Source organism: Bicyclus anynana, chromosome 26 (genome assembly GCF_947172395.1).
Source record: "Bicyclus anynana chromosome 26, ilBicAnyn1.1, whole genome shotgun sequence".
Lineage (NCBI taxonomy): Eukaryota > Metazoa > Arthropoda > Insecta > Lepidoptera > Nymphalidae > Bicyclus > Bicyclus anynana.
The window spans coordinates 4,179,289-4,193,084 of NC_069108.1; the positions used below are offsets into that span (position 1 = coordinate 4,179,289).

General features: G+C 39.9%; 2 protein-coding genes across 3 annotated transcripts; one reads left to right on the forward strand and one right to left on the reverse strand.

Moving 5' to 3' along the window:
• Nucleotides 1-24: 24 nt before the first annotated feature.
• LOC128199506 (uncharacterized) lies at nucleotides 25-3,191 on the forward strand. The gene is made up of 2 exons (XM_052889449.1): nucleotides 25-1,395; nucleotides 2,159-3,191. The coding sequence occupies exons 1-2, from the start codon at nucleotides 964-966 to the stop codon at nucleotides 2,975-2,977; spliced, it is 1,251 nt and encodes a 416-aa protein (XP_052745409.1). The 5' UTR covers nucleotides 25-963; the 3' UTR covers nucleotides 2,978-3,191.
• LOC128199507 (leukocyte receptor cluster member 8 homolog) lies at nucleotides 1,410-3,685 on the reverse strand. 2 transcript variants are annotated; one of them, XM_052889451.1, is made up of 3 exons: nucleotides 3,180-3,685; nucleotides 2,986-3,089; nucleotides 1,410-2,125 (listed from the first exon to the last, which is right to left on the reverse strand). In XM_052889451.1, exons 1-3 carry the CDS (start codon nucleotides 3,409-3,411, stop codon nucleotides 1,508-1,510), a joined length of 954 nt encoding a protein of 317 aa, XP_052745411.1. In that variant the 5' UTR covers nucleotides 3,412-3,685; the 3' UTR covers nucleotides 1,410-1,507. The 2 variants fall into 2 exon arrangements, with proteins under 2 accessions (XP_052745411.1, XP_052745410.1); XM_052889450.1 differs by having other exon boundaries at nucleotides 2,986-3,684.
• Nucleotides 3,686-13,796: the final 10,111 nt, after the last annotated feature.

The following is a 13,796-nucleotide window of genomic DNA, read 5'->3' on the forward strand; positions in this document are numbered from 1 at the left end:
TCCATTCTATTGAATTCTTTCGCCGCGGTTATTGTTGGCAATGAAGATAGTCGTAGACGCAGATTCTGGATGATAATTTTCAGCTGTATTCGACATTCCACTTTTTATTTATTTTTATTTTATTTAATACTCTTTATTTGTAAAAAATGTATGGTCGCACCGAGAATTTCAAAGAAAACCCAAATTTGACTTATGATTAGATTTAATATTAGAAACTACAGCTAAGTTACAAGTAAGTGCCTGTTTACTCCAAAGTTGGGAGTAAAAGTGTTAAAATAATTATTACATATTGTGAAAGAGTAGGTGACGCTCATACAAAGGAATGCGGCCGAACAATGGGTGCAATCTTGCACTTTTGGCAAGGGCTGCCTCACGTACTCGCTGCAGGGTTGCCTCGCGTAACATGTACACCACAAAAATAAAAGAAAACAAGCAAAACAGAAACACAAGAAAAAGTAGAATACAAAAGGCGGCCTTATCGCTTAGTAGCGATCTCTTCCAGGCAACCTTAGGCTTAGGAACTTATTAGGACAACTGTAGGTGGTGTGTACGTAATAATATTGTACATACTACATATTGTGCACTTTCTGGTGTAAGTGGATTTTGAAAGCAAAAACAAATCATTTATTTTTATTAATTTTTTAACAGATTCCTGAGATCCACAGTTATTGCTACAAATAGAAGAAGGGTTTAGAAATTTTCCATTCCAACCTATTTTAACATACCTATTGGCCGCGTACTGACTGAGCGAGCAGCTTCGCGAGGCAGCCTCGGACGTTTGCCTCGCAACGTTTGCCGCGCGAGGCAGCCTCATTCTGTAATTTAATACACATGAGACTGCCGCGCGCGGCAAAGCCGAGCCAGACCGAGGCTGAGCAAAAGACTCGAACGCTCAGTAGTTACTCACAAGTCGAACAGAAGCCACGCGCGAGTAGCGCATATTCAGTTTAGATTAAGATTATCATGAGGCCGTGCGTTCGGAAGGCTATCGCCACCACTGCCTTTATACTGATTCATCAACTTGTACAAAAAAAGAAAAGAAAAAAATCTAAACATTTTTGGATAAAAACGTTATACAAAAACAGATTTCAAGCTGGAAACAGAATATTTGAAGAGCTGTGCTTTGATGACGCAGAAAGCAATTTCACTAGAATGAATAAAATTGAATTTGAACATCTGTACTCTCTTATAAACGCCAAAATAAGCAAGAAGGACACAAATTTTCGAGAAGCAATAACCGCAAGGGAAAGATTGTTGGTTACGTTAAGATTTTTGGCCACGGGAGATTCTTATACCAGTTTGCAGTATCTGTTTCGTATATCAAAACAAAGAATATCAGTAATCGTTCATGAAGTTTGTGATGCGTTAATCGATGTGCTAAGGGATTATGTTAAGGTAAAATAAAATAATTTTATTCCATTTTTCGTACATTTTTATTAATTATTACAACATGACAAATAGACAAAAAGACAATTAATATGAAACGCTTAATTAAACAAGTACTTATCTAACAATGAGGATGAGGAGGCGGAGGGGGCATCGGTGAGGTAGGAGGGATCGGTGGGGTAGGAGGCATCGGTGAGGTAGGAGGCATCGGTGAGGTAGGAGGCATCTGTGATTGAGGAGGCATCGGTGATTGAGGAGGCATCGGTGAGGAAGAAAGACAAGACGTATTATTGGAACTGTTTAGCCCACTGTATGATTGAGTATAATAACCAGTGTATGATGGGTATGCTCCCATGTCCGCTTCGAAAATAATTTTATTTATAGCATGCTTTACATGTGCTAAAGTAAAAGCGTCATATTTTCGCAACTCATTTGCGACATATTGCCCATAAACATCGTAGGAGTCATGTTTTTCCGAAGCAGCACTATCACTTGCACACTGTTGTAATAGTGTTAAGGCTTCTGATATAGCATTATCAGTTAAATCATTTGGCTCAGTTCTTTTAGTTCTCTTCTTTGCTCTCGTATATTCATTTCTGGTTTCTTTAACTGTATTTTCATTACCGACTTGATTTTGAGTTTCACTTTGACTGCCACTATTTTGAGTTTCATTTTCACTGCCATCATTTCGAGTTTTACTTTGACTTCCATCATTTTGAATTTCACTGTGACATGCATTCTGTAGGGTGAAAAATCATAATTTTAATTACAGATACCATCATCCGAAGAAGAGTGGCTTACTATAGCAAGAGAATTTGAGACAAAATGGAATTTTCCGCATGCTATTGCAGCAATGGATGGGAAACATGTTATATTACAATCGCCTATAAATAGTGGCAATGATTTCGATTGTTACAAATTGTTTCCCAGTATAGTCCTATTTGCTTTAGTTGACGCCAATTATAAATTCCTGTATGTAGATGTTGGTAGCAAAGGTCGTATATCAGATGGCGGTGTGTTTAAAAATACCAATTTATATAAAAAACTTGAAAGAAGGGAACTTAATATTCCTCCGCCAGAAATCTTACAAATACCTTATGAAACTGCAGTGCCGTATTTTATTTTGGCCGATAAAGCATTTGCATTGGATGAGTACACAATGAAACCTTATGAAGGTACTCCAAATCGAGGTTCAATGGAAAGGATCTTTAATTACCGACTGTCCAGAGCAAGGAGAGTTGTGGAAAATGCTTTTGGCATTTTAAGTTCTGTGTTCAGAGTATTGAGGAAGCCCATACTATTGGAACCAGAAAAAGCTACAAAAGTCGTGTTAACTACTATATACTTATATAACTACTTGCGAAGGGATCAAGAGGCCTCTCAAAGGTTTACTGCCCCGGGATCATTTGATGTCGAAGCTGAAGGAACAATAATACCCGGGCGATGGCGGCAGGATACAGAAATGTCATCAATGCTACCTATTCGAGCTATGCCACGGCGAGGGCCAACAGATTTAAAAGAAATACGTTCACATTTAGGGAGACATTTTATTACAAATGGAGCAATTGCTTGGCAGAATAATTATCAGTAAATACTCACGTCTTCAGGTAAAGTATCTTGAGTATTTCCTGGATGGTTTCTATCGCCCAGGAAGCTGAAAGCTTCATAGGCGTACCAATTTGATTTATATATGTCACCACGACCTGTAATAAATAATAAATTAATTAAATTTGTACGACTGACTATAAATATGTAATGACTGTACGAAAACATAATAATAAACATAAACATACCTGATCCTGTGATACGGCTTTTCTTTTCACGTGACCTTTCCCTCCTATAGGATCCTAGCAAAGACTCCATCTTTTTTTTTAAATCCATTATTGGAATGTTCATTTCACGATTTATGTTATTCCACGCATCTTCTCTTAGTCCTCTGTTGGTATAATTAGGACATTGCGCATCCCAAAGTAGTTTATATTCTCCATATAAATGTATTAATTTGAGACACTGTTCTCTATTCATGATAATATAATTATACTTATGTTCTCTATTCCGTATTCGTCGAACAAGCGAGGCAAAACACGACCGTCTTGAGTGCGCGCGGCAAACGTACTGAGGCGCCTTTGAGCATGGACAAAAACCGACAACGTTTGGCTCGGGTCGCGGCACGCTCGGGCGAGGCAGCGCGTGCGTTTGCCTCGGCCGAGGCGCGTCTTGACCGACCGAGGATTTGCCTCGCGCGGCTGCCTCGCGAGGCTGCTCGCTCAGTCAGTACGCGGCTATTGCCTAGTTTATATCAGCTGATGCTATATTTGTTGAACATTGAATGTGCTATTTTTATTTTATACTAGCGATAGTACTTGTGATATTCTACGATCTTCACCATGGTCTTGAAAGCCTTCAATATTGTCTTCCTTTAAATTCTTTTCTTGAAATTTCAAGTCTGGCTTGCAAGTAATGTTTTTTTTGTGAGTTTATTGGTACTGAACTTCTGCGAATATTGTTTACAAGCTTTTGATTGCTTTTTGAAAAATTTGAGACAAACATTTTGTGAATATTTTTGTAAATATTTTTCCATTTTAAATTGCTAGTTCCAGAAGGTCAACAAAGATAACGTTACAGATAAGTTTACGTTGCGTTTTTAATTCACAGAATAAGCGCACCAAACACAAATATAGTAGATTGTTATACAAGGGGCTAAAAAGACCCATTATATACGAGGTATTTTTAGGGCCCGAGACGTAAGGCGAGGGCCGCCTAAATAGAAACCGAGTTTATAATGGGTTTAGCCCCACCCCCACCAATATATTACTCCACTGTATTGCGAGTGCTATTTGCAATATTGGAGTCTGCAGTTGTAGGGCATATTCCAAATATCCTCTAAAGCAAAATTTTTAATATTGTGCATATTATAAATATATTTAGACAATACACACGTCACTATTTAGTGTACTGTTTTGTTTTTGTAGGTAACCCTTTCATGTGATTTTTGCTGAATACGTTAAATTATTTACGTCCGTTAAACTCCTGGATTTTCAAAAGGTAACCCGATAGGAATCGGGTTGTTAGGGAGGGACCATCGCCCCTGCTATTTAGCCACTATTCCTCCCGTAGTGTAGCTCTCCTAGCATAGTTGTGGAGCGAACCATGTAGAGCGGTCTGCGGTCTGCGGTTGACTTGTTAGGTCAGCACATTGGTGAGCTGCCACATGCTCGACATTTCCTTGCAGCACAAGAAGAAGAAGAAATACTTAATTGCACACAAAAATAAATAAAGAACATTATGAATTTATAATTTACACAAATGGCTCTATGGACATGGTGTCTCGTGCGATACGTCCAAAGAAAGTGAGCGTACGACATTGGATGATGGAAGAAAGACGTTCCCCAGTTCTTGGAGATGTTGGTTCGAAACTGTGTCCAGGATATGCTAAGCTCCTCCTCCAAGTACTGTCCTCGGCACTAGCGCGCACGCGAGGAAAGCTGTGCGATATTATGCACTAACTTGTAAAGACCACCGGTTCGGAAGGCAGATTCTGCTGAGAAGAAATCGGCAATAAACTCAACAGTTGCTCTTTAAAAAAAAAAAAATCATTCATATTATAATTTACAATTGATGACAACATTACAATTTTTTATAGATTTACTTCCTGTGTGAAGGTGGAAGCTGATCCAATTGCCTAAAAGCATCTTTATCATTGAGGAACTCATCAATGGTGTAGTAACCTGGACTAAATAAATGTTTTTTAACACATTGCTTAAAGCTGTGCATTGGCAGGTCCATCACAGTCTTGGAGATCTTGTTATAGAAGAGTCCACCCAGACCTATTAAAGAATTTTAATAGGTCTGGGTGGACTACTCTTTGGAGACGCTATGCAGAAATAACTAACTTAATAGAAACAAAATCACTATTATTACATGTTATTACAGATTAAAGGTATTTATTTAGAGAATTTGAGAATGTACAAAATAATTCTCGTAATTAATCAGCCGTCCACGTCAGCGGACACTGCCGATATCCTTGGTGGCCCAGTAGTCCGTGCACACCGAGGTACGATTAAATACAAAATTACATAAGTCTCCAGTCCATATATGCTTTATGTGTCGGACAAACGCTAGCGCGGGCTAAAACACTAGCAGCGCCATCTAGTATGCGATGCGGGAACTAGTCTTTGCGACAATGTTATATTTATGTCAATAGACTACGTTACAACACTTGTAACCGACTCATTTAAGTTGTAAGCCAACACAGAAGCTATATGGTGCTTAAATTTTTTTGGCAGATATAAATTATCTTTAGTCAACGAATAAGATGAGTAAAACTAATTCATTTCAAAATAAAAAAATGCATCGCTGTGATGTTATGTCAAGTTATACATATAGCAAAAGATTCAAATTGTGAATATGCTTATTTTCTTTAGCAATTCTCCTATAGTATGAAAATGCACATAATGTAAATTTACATTTAGTTTTGCTATGTAATACTAAAAGCTTTTCAACACATTTTATGATTTGATGCCTTTTAATATTTAAACTGTTTCCTAACAACAAAATAAGATTTGAGTAACCAACTACATTTTCTAAATTTATGCCATTTATTAAATATTTAAAACTAGCCCCCGGAAAACACTTATAAGTCACTGAATGATTTAGGTAATATCTCATAATGGAGCCAAAACCTAACTTATCAGAAATTATTAGTCTTTTTTTGAGCCTTGTTCAACAAATTAAAACTATGTGAGCTTAAATTGTTAATTGAGATTGACGGTACTGGTACAACACTATTATTACACTGCACATTTTGGCTTGAGACTATATAGTCAGAATTTGATTAAATACTACAGTCCTGGTTAACCGACGGCCGACCGTTAATTAAACATTAACATTTGTTACTTAATGTCTCAAGACGAGCCATATTATATGTACCTAAGGCTTACAACTCTTCAGCAGATCATGGATCTGACTCATATTTAGTAGTTATTTCCTGCAAGGAATTTTCCATTTGATTTAATTCCTGTTGTAAACTTTGTGTTTCATTTTCATACTTTTCCCTGGAATTTTCAAGTAAAGAACAATAACTGTTTACTTTTTTTATTATCAGTGAGCGTTCCTTTCTTAAGGCCAAGTTTTTTTATTTGAGTTATGAAACTTAATTAGTTTTCGAGTCTTGTTTATATCATCAACATCATCATTATCAACCCATATTCGGCTCACTGCTGAGCTCGAGTCTCCTCTCAGAATGAGAGGGGTTAGGCCAATAGTCCACCACTACGGCCCAATGCGGATTGGCAGACTTCACACACGCAGAGAATTAAGAAAAATCTCAATGCAGGTTTCCTCACGATGTTTTCCTTCACCGTCTGAGACACGTGATATTTAATTTCTTATAAAATGCACACAACTGAAATTTTGGAGGTGCATGCCCCGGAACGGATTCGAACCCACACCCTCCGGAATTGCAGGCAGAGGTCATATCCACTGGGCTATCACGGCTCTTGTTTATATACTTCTCAATTTTAATATATTTTTTAATTTTATTATGGCTATTAAATAAAGTATGCACAAACTTTGGTATTGTAGTTTTAGGTACACATGGGCTGTCACAAGTCAGATCAATGCAGAGCATTGGTGCAGGGACTGGTGTGGACGAGGCAAGCAGTTCATTATAGAGTGTTTGTATTTTGTGTTTCAAAATTTTGTAATTGTGACTAAAGGTCATTAATTGTTTTGTGTGCACTGTTCAGTTCATCCTCCAACATTGATATTTTAGCCAGAGCTTCATCATAAGTCTGTATACACTGGTTGAATGTGTAAACAGATGAAGATTTTACTGTTTTGCATGAAGATACAGATCATCACTATGACCAGAACTCAACTATATCAAGTACAAGTATTAAGAGATTTCAGTTGAATAAAACTATTTTTTACATATAATTGTTTATGTTTTCTAAAATTTGCAATTCCCTCAATTTTATTTTTATCTCTAATTCAAAGTTCTTTTGTTTATATTCCCTTTCCATGACTTTTGCACGCAACTCCTCTTCGTGCAATTGTGCTTTAAATTGCAACTCCTCTTCCAATTTTTTTTGTTTTAAAAGATCCACTTTACTGGTATACCTATCTTCTACACGGAGCACTTGGTGTGGAATTAGGTGAACTTTTGAAATTTGGAGACAAAGGATCTCGTGAACTGACCTTGGATCACTGCTAATTTACTTGTGAAGCAGCAAATCTCAGAGGGCTGCTAGGCGTCTTCGACAGCTCATAGAAAGCCCACCAATACACACACAACACATATTATAGTTAATAGTAAATCACTGATTTAGGAAGCGCGCGAGCCAATTATGCGTAATTATCAGGCGGCGTACATTAATTGACTGATTTAATCGAGCGTCTGGCGTTGCGCGTTGCAATTGTCTCTCTCTCACGAGAATAAGGAATGGAAAAGGTAGGAGAAGAAGGGAGACAAGTATATATCTGTAAGGTGTTAAGTGTATGGCGTTAACAGCACTTTCCTCCTTGGACTTTTTCCTTAAAGAAAGCAATTTTCTCTTCTGGCACTTTATTCCAAGCCTCATTAACATTGTCTCCGATTACTGTGACATTATCTGAAATAAAAAATAAATAAATCCATAGGCACAGAATAGCAGAAACAGAGAATAGGTTGGGATGGATGGCAGCTCTGTCAAAATAGTTTTGAGAGAGCTGTTTCATATATTTAGCTATTGTCGGTAAGTCTAGATCACTATGGAGATCGTTGTTGCGTATAAACCATGGCGCGCCCGTGATTTGGCGCAGAAAACGATTTTGCGAGGTTTAAAGCGGCCTGAGGGTCGCTTTGGGACGGTAGGCAAACACTACACTAGCGTAGGTTAGTATCGGACGGATCGTGGTTTCGTAAAGCGTTAGCTTTGAGCGGAGGGATAATTTACTTTTAACGTTAATCATAGCTTAAAGGCGGTGCATTACGTATGCAGCCTTTTTTCGCGCTTTCCTAATGTGCATGGAGAAGCTGCCCTGCCCTGACCATTCGCTTGCCTGGCTGTGGGGCCTTTCGGCATCCGCGATAGGCAGGCAGGCACTTTACGCACCTGGGACGAGCGAAGCAGTTTTTTTGGCTGTGCCTATATAACTGGCATCGGTGACATTGGCCAATTGTCCTCTGTTATTTGGCATCTCGAAGGAGAGGCCAGAGAGGTGGCAGATGGACCTGAGGTTGTATATCCTCTTACCCTCTGGAGAGAGGTCGAGGATTGCAAGAACGAGGTCAAGGGGCTCCTTTGTACGCGTGCGGTACATTCGGTGGATCTCGTGCACAGGGAGCTCCTGTGCGACGAGGTCGGCTTTAATTTGCTCGGTATTGAACTCCTTCGGGAGACTGCGGATTACCACGCGGAGGATTCGATCTTCGCGGAGAGCGTAGGTATAATAACCTATTGCGTTTGACCGCAATAGTGACGTTAGGTGCCTATACTCGTCAGAGTTAGCACACACCGCGCGAATACCGAACGCCATAAGATTGGCGGTTGGGATAGGACGTTGGTCTTTTGTTAGCATGGGGACTATTTTCGTCGCCCATGCGTCTGTGTTCCTGATAATCAGGGGCGGGTTCCTCCATGGGAGAATCCTCGCTTTCGGAGCCTGATTGGGACTCTGAATCTGTACGGGTTTGTGACTGAGATTTGCTCTCAGTCACAGTGACCTTATTGCCGGAATTTTTAGAGGCCTTGCGCCTCTTTCTATTGCCAACGACGACGGTGAAGCCATCGGCGATGGATTCCGGGGCCGGTGAAGCCGGTGAATCTGGGATTTCGCAGACGTCCATGGCTGAAGGCCTATGGACCGAACTTGATTGGGAGGGCAGGGCTCCCTTGGGGAGGGTTGAGAGCCCGGGGTTCGCGTTAGGCGCGCTAGTCCCTACGGACGGAGTCGAAGTTATAGCCGAACGGCCCGGAAGGGGCCGAGAGGCTACGAGCGGATCGCGGGATGCAGGTATGCTGCCCTGCGACGGGCGCGCTACCTGCGCAGGTTGCACGTGGCCATGGGTTTCGCGGGACGCGGCGGTCGCGGGGGGTGCGGCGGCGTTTCCCGGAAGAGGACAACTGCCTACCTGGCTTGGCGTCAACGCAACCGGTTGCGAAGACAGGAAACTTTCCAGATAACCTGGAAATTTTTCTTGGAGGTCCTCGAAGAGCTTCCAAGTAAGGGGGAACGGAGTTGGGGTCCATAGTGGACCCCGGAGATAACTGGGCCTCCCCACCGAGGCGGGGAGGTGTGTACTATGTGACCGTAATGGGTTCACGCCTTTAGGTGACGTGGGTGTACCTAGTTTTATTCTAGTGTATTCACGGGCTGGAACCACTTAACTACACTAACACAACACAACACTGAACGGAACGGTGACCAAGACAAAAACTAGACGAAACTAGTTCTGATCTGATTCAAAAATATCGGAAAATAATTCCGAGAAATCCCTGATTTTGGTGACCGCCACCGTGAGATCGAATGCCTGAAGAGGCCAGAAAGACCAGCGCACGGATCGGCTGCCAAGATGGGAAGTGGTCTTCTCTCGGGCCCCCAAGGGCCCGGGGTGAGCATATCCGAGCATAACCTCTATGCGGTTTCTACCGCGTGTCATTAGGATGACACGGTCATTTATTTATTATATCCTTAGTATGCTTACAGCTATGCCAAAGCGCATACAAAGTACAGACTTACAATATAACAATATAACAGACAAACAAATTACAATATAATCACTATACAATACAAACACATAAATTGCATATTTCTATAAAATTAAAATTTACAGCTGTTTACAATATCAATAAATACATGAAGTTTTATATCAAAAATATCTAGATCTTGGCGCTGAGCAATCAACGAATTGAGCATCGATAGTACCCGATTAGTTGGGGCATTTCGAGCATATTGCGTACGGAACGACTTGATAGCGAAAAAAGGTCGCTTACGACACGACCGAAGCAACTTGCCTGGTTCTCGAAACGACAAGGCACATCGCGACAGTGCGTCCGAGTTATTTATTTATTTATTTATTTATTCATTTAAGTTACATTTCCACATGTCATAAATAAAATTTCATAATTATTACAAATGGAACCCTGTGAGGGTGTTGTAACTACAAAGTAAAACTTAACTTAACTTAACATAACATAAGATAAGATAAGTAGAGAGGCGGATTTATCATTTTTCGGTCAAAAAATCATTAATTTTATAATATACTTTTTCAAGCAAAAAGTTTTTTAATGTTAATAAAAACTCATTAATGTTTTCCTTTTTCTTAATGTTTTGCGGTAATTTATTATATATTTTTATGCACATTTTGTGCGGGCCAGTACTGTGCATCTTTAAATTTGATTTTGGCTGTACCAAGTTAAAATTACGCGCGCTCGGTAATTTATTTTTTCGTGGCAATTCATTTAATTTTTGAAAAAATTCTGGATTTTTCCTTACGAATTTGCATGTTTTTAAGATATATAGACTTGGTAGGGTAAGTTATCCACTTTATTGTGTATTAGCAGGAAGTAATGGATGAGAATAGCTCTCTTTCGCCTTAACTCCAGAGTGTCTAGCCCCACCATACCAGACACAAACAAGGAAGGGTACAAATATGGGTAATAACCGTAAATTTTTCATACAAACCACGCGCGAATTTTTTTTGGACTTTCTCAACGGTAAGTGTATGAGTAGCACATAACGGACTCCAGACAGCTGATTTGTACTCCATCTTACTGCGGACATATGCATTGTACAATGTATAAAGTATTAACGCTTACTCTGCCGCAATACAAATCCTAAAAGCTTATGCGCCTCTTTGCATATTGGGTTAATATGATCGTTAAAAGTTAGCTTGGCGTCGACCGTCAGACCTAAATCTCTGATTTGCGATACCCTCTCCAGAGTATCACCAGATATCTTATAGTCAAAGACAACACTGTTATTTTTATACGTCAACGTTATGACTTTACATTTTGATACATTAAATTCCAGACAATTCATATGTGACCATCGAACTACGTTATTAATATCCTGCTGCAGCAAAATGCAGTCTTCGTATTTTTTGATACCCAGTAACAATTTTAAATCGTCAGCAAACATCAAACATTGGACGGAGCCAGTCTGATAGGGCGTCTAGTTGTAGCTGCATCTTTGCGGCGTGGTAAACCTCGATTGACACAGATATATATGCCGCGTCGTCGGCGTATAGAGCCAAGGTAATTCCTGGGGTGGCTGGGATATCGTCTGTGAATATGGAGTATAGAGCAGGCGAGAGGCAACTGCCTTGAGGGACTCCTGCTTTGATCGGTTGTTCTGCTGATAGTTCTGTGTCCACCTTCACACGGAACTTTCTGTTTTCCAGAAACAATTTTATTATCCTCTGGAGACTCATTGGGATCGTGGTGTTTTTGGCGATTTTGTCTACAAGGCCCTCGTGCCAGACGCGGTCGAATGCTTTCTCCATATCTATGAACCACGGACAGTGCGGCAAGCGCCTTGTATCACAAACTTGTAAAGAATATAAAAAAAAAAAAAGCCACTCCTGCCAATGTGTCACAATTCCACATTAGTCAAGATATTTTTATCAATGTCCATGACTTTCGCATGAACAGAATCCATATCACCAACACTTAGTCCTCCCCCAGTTAAATGACGAACATTTTCTTTAGTCTTTGACTCTCTAGCTTTTGCTTTCATGTTGTACCACAACTTAGTAAGTTTTTTTGTTTTTTAAAAAGAATACATGGGGCACACTAAAAGTTAAGTTCGAGCGAATCCTACGATGTTGAAGGTTGTGTATTTAACAATAGTGGTGGAAAATAGGCTGAAGATGTCGATGGCTGTGGCTCACTTTCATCATTTTCCATGGGACGATGACACAGCTTGGTGCAAAATCAGCGTCGTCAAACTTATTTTCGTTGTAGGGAAATATGCCAGTTTTTTCAAACCCACTCATTATGTTATTTTGTGTCAAAGCTAAAGGTAAAGCAGTGCGAACGATTCCAGGGATATCATATATCGTCATTGTCTTCCCAGCATTATTCCACATCCATGCATCTTGCTGAAGACATATATCTTTTAAAAGGTCAAGCGGTTGTAATTTGTGAGAGCAATGAGGAGGAAAAGAAAGCATCACCACACCATTTTCTTTAGCAAGATCTAGTGTGGGTACAGATAAGTGTGAAGTGTGGTTGTCTAAAACCAACAGAACTGGTGATTCTTTATTAGTGTACCAGCCAGCACACTCTCTATGTCAGCAGGGCTAGCACGGGCAAGGGAGAAATTTATCCACGGGGAGAGGATAAAACGTTTATTCCCCACACTCGTTTTATCCACTCTCCGAACACGGGCACGCCGGTGGATATATTATACCCGGTGGATAAACGGAGGGAAAGACTTGTCCACCCATTTGTAGATATCTTATAAATTGGCATTATATAATATTTACAATATTAGTAGAAAAAATGAGTTTCAAAAAGAAAGTTGTTTTATATAAAAACTAAATGTACCTAGTATAAAATTGTTTAGTTAAATAATCATATATTTGATTTTATTCAGACACTAGCGGACGCCCGCGACTTCGTCCGTGTGGAACTCGATGTAAACTTTCAACTACTCCTACCCAACTCTACCCCTACCCTACCCTACCCTTACCCTACCCCTACCCTACCCCTACCCTACCCTACCCCTACCCCTACCTTTTCCTGAATTTTCTTTGCTATAAACCTCAACCTCACCCTCAGCCCGAGACCTTTCCAACGAATGCAAAACCGTGGAAATCGGTTCGTGCTTTCTGGAGTTATAGCGTCAGGAAGAAAAAACCCGACTTATTTTTATATAGTAGATAGAAGTAACAAAAAGCAGATTTAGGTTATGGTTGATTTCATGGCTTCCCATAATCATCTTGCCACTGGGGAGTTCACAGGCCCTTTAGGAGCTAAAAGGGCCGACTCCCAGTGGCAAACACTAAAAGAGATATTAAAAGAGTATGGGCCAGATAGGTCTATTAGCCACTGGAAACACGTATGTTACTATTTAGTTTGTTTAAATCAGCTAACAAATTTAAAATTATTTGTAGCTGCATACTAATCCTAGTACTAAACAATGTCATTTTATTTGCAGACATGAAAGGAAGTCCGAACGGAATTCGGGAAGTTCGAACGGATTACAGTGATCTCGTATTTTACGTCTCTGTATTTTTCGCATTTTTTTTCTTCTTGCGAAGCAATTGTTAAAGCCCAAAACATGCGAGACATAGAGTTGAAGACAAACACTTGGAAAGTATATTTTTTCTTTATTTCTTTCTTTTTATTTTCTATACATCTTGGATCGGTGGCTACAAGCTATAGGCCAACCGTCCGTATATTTATACAAAACAATGTGAGTCC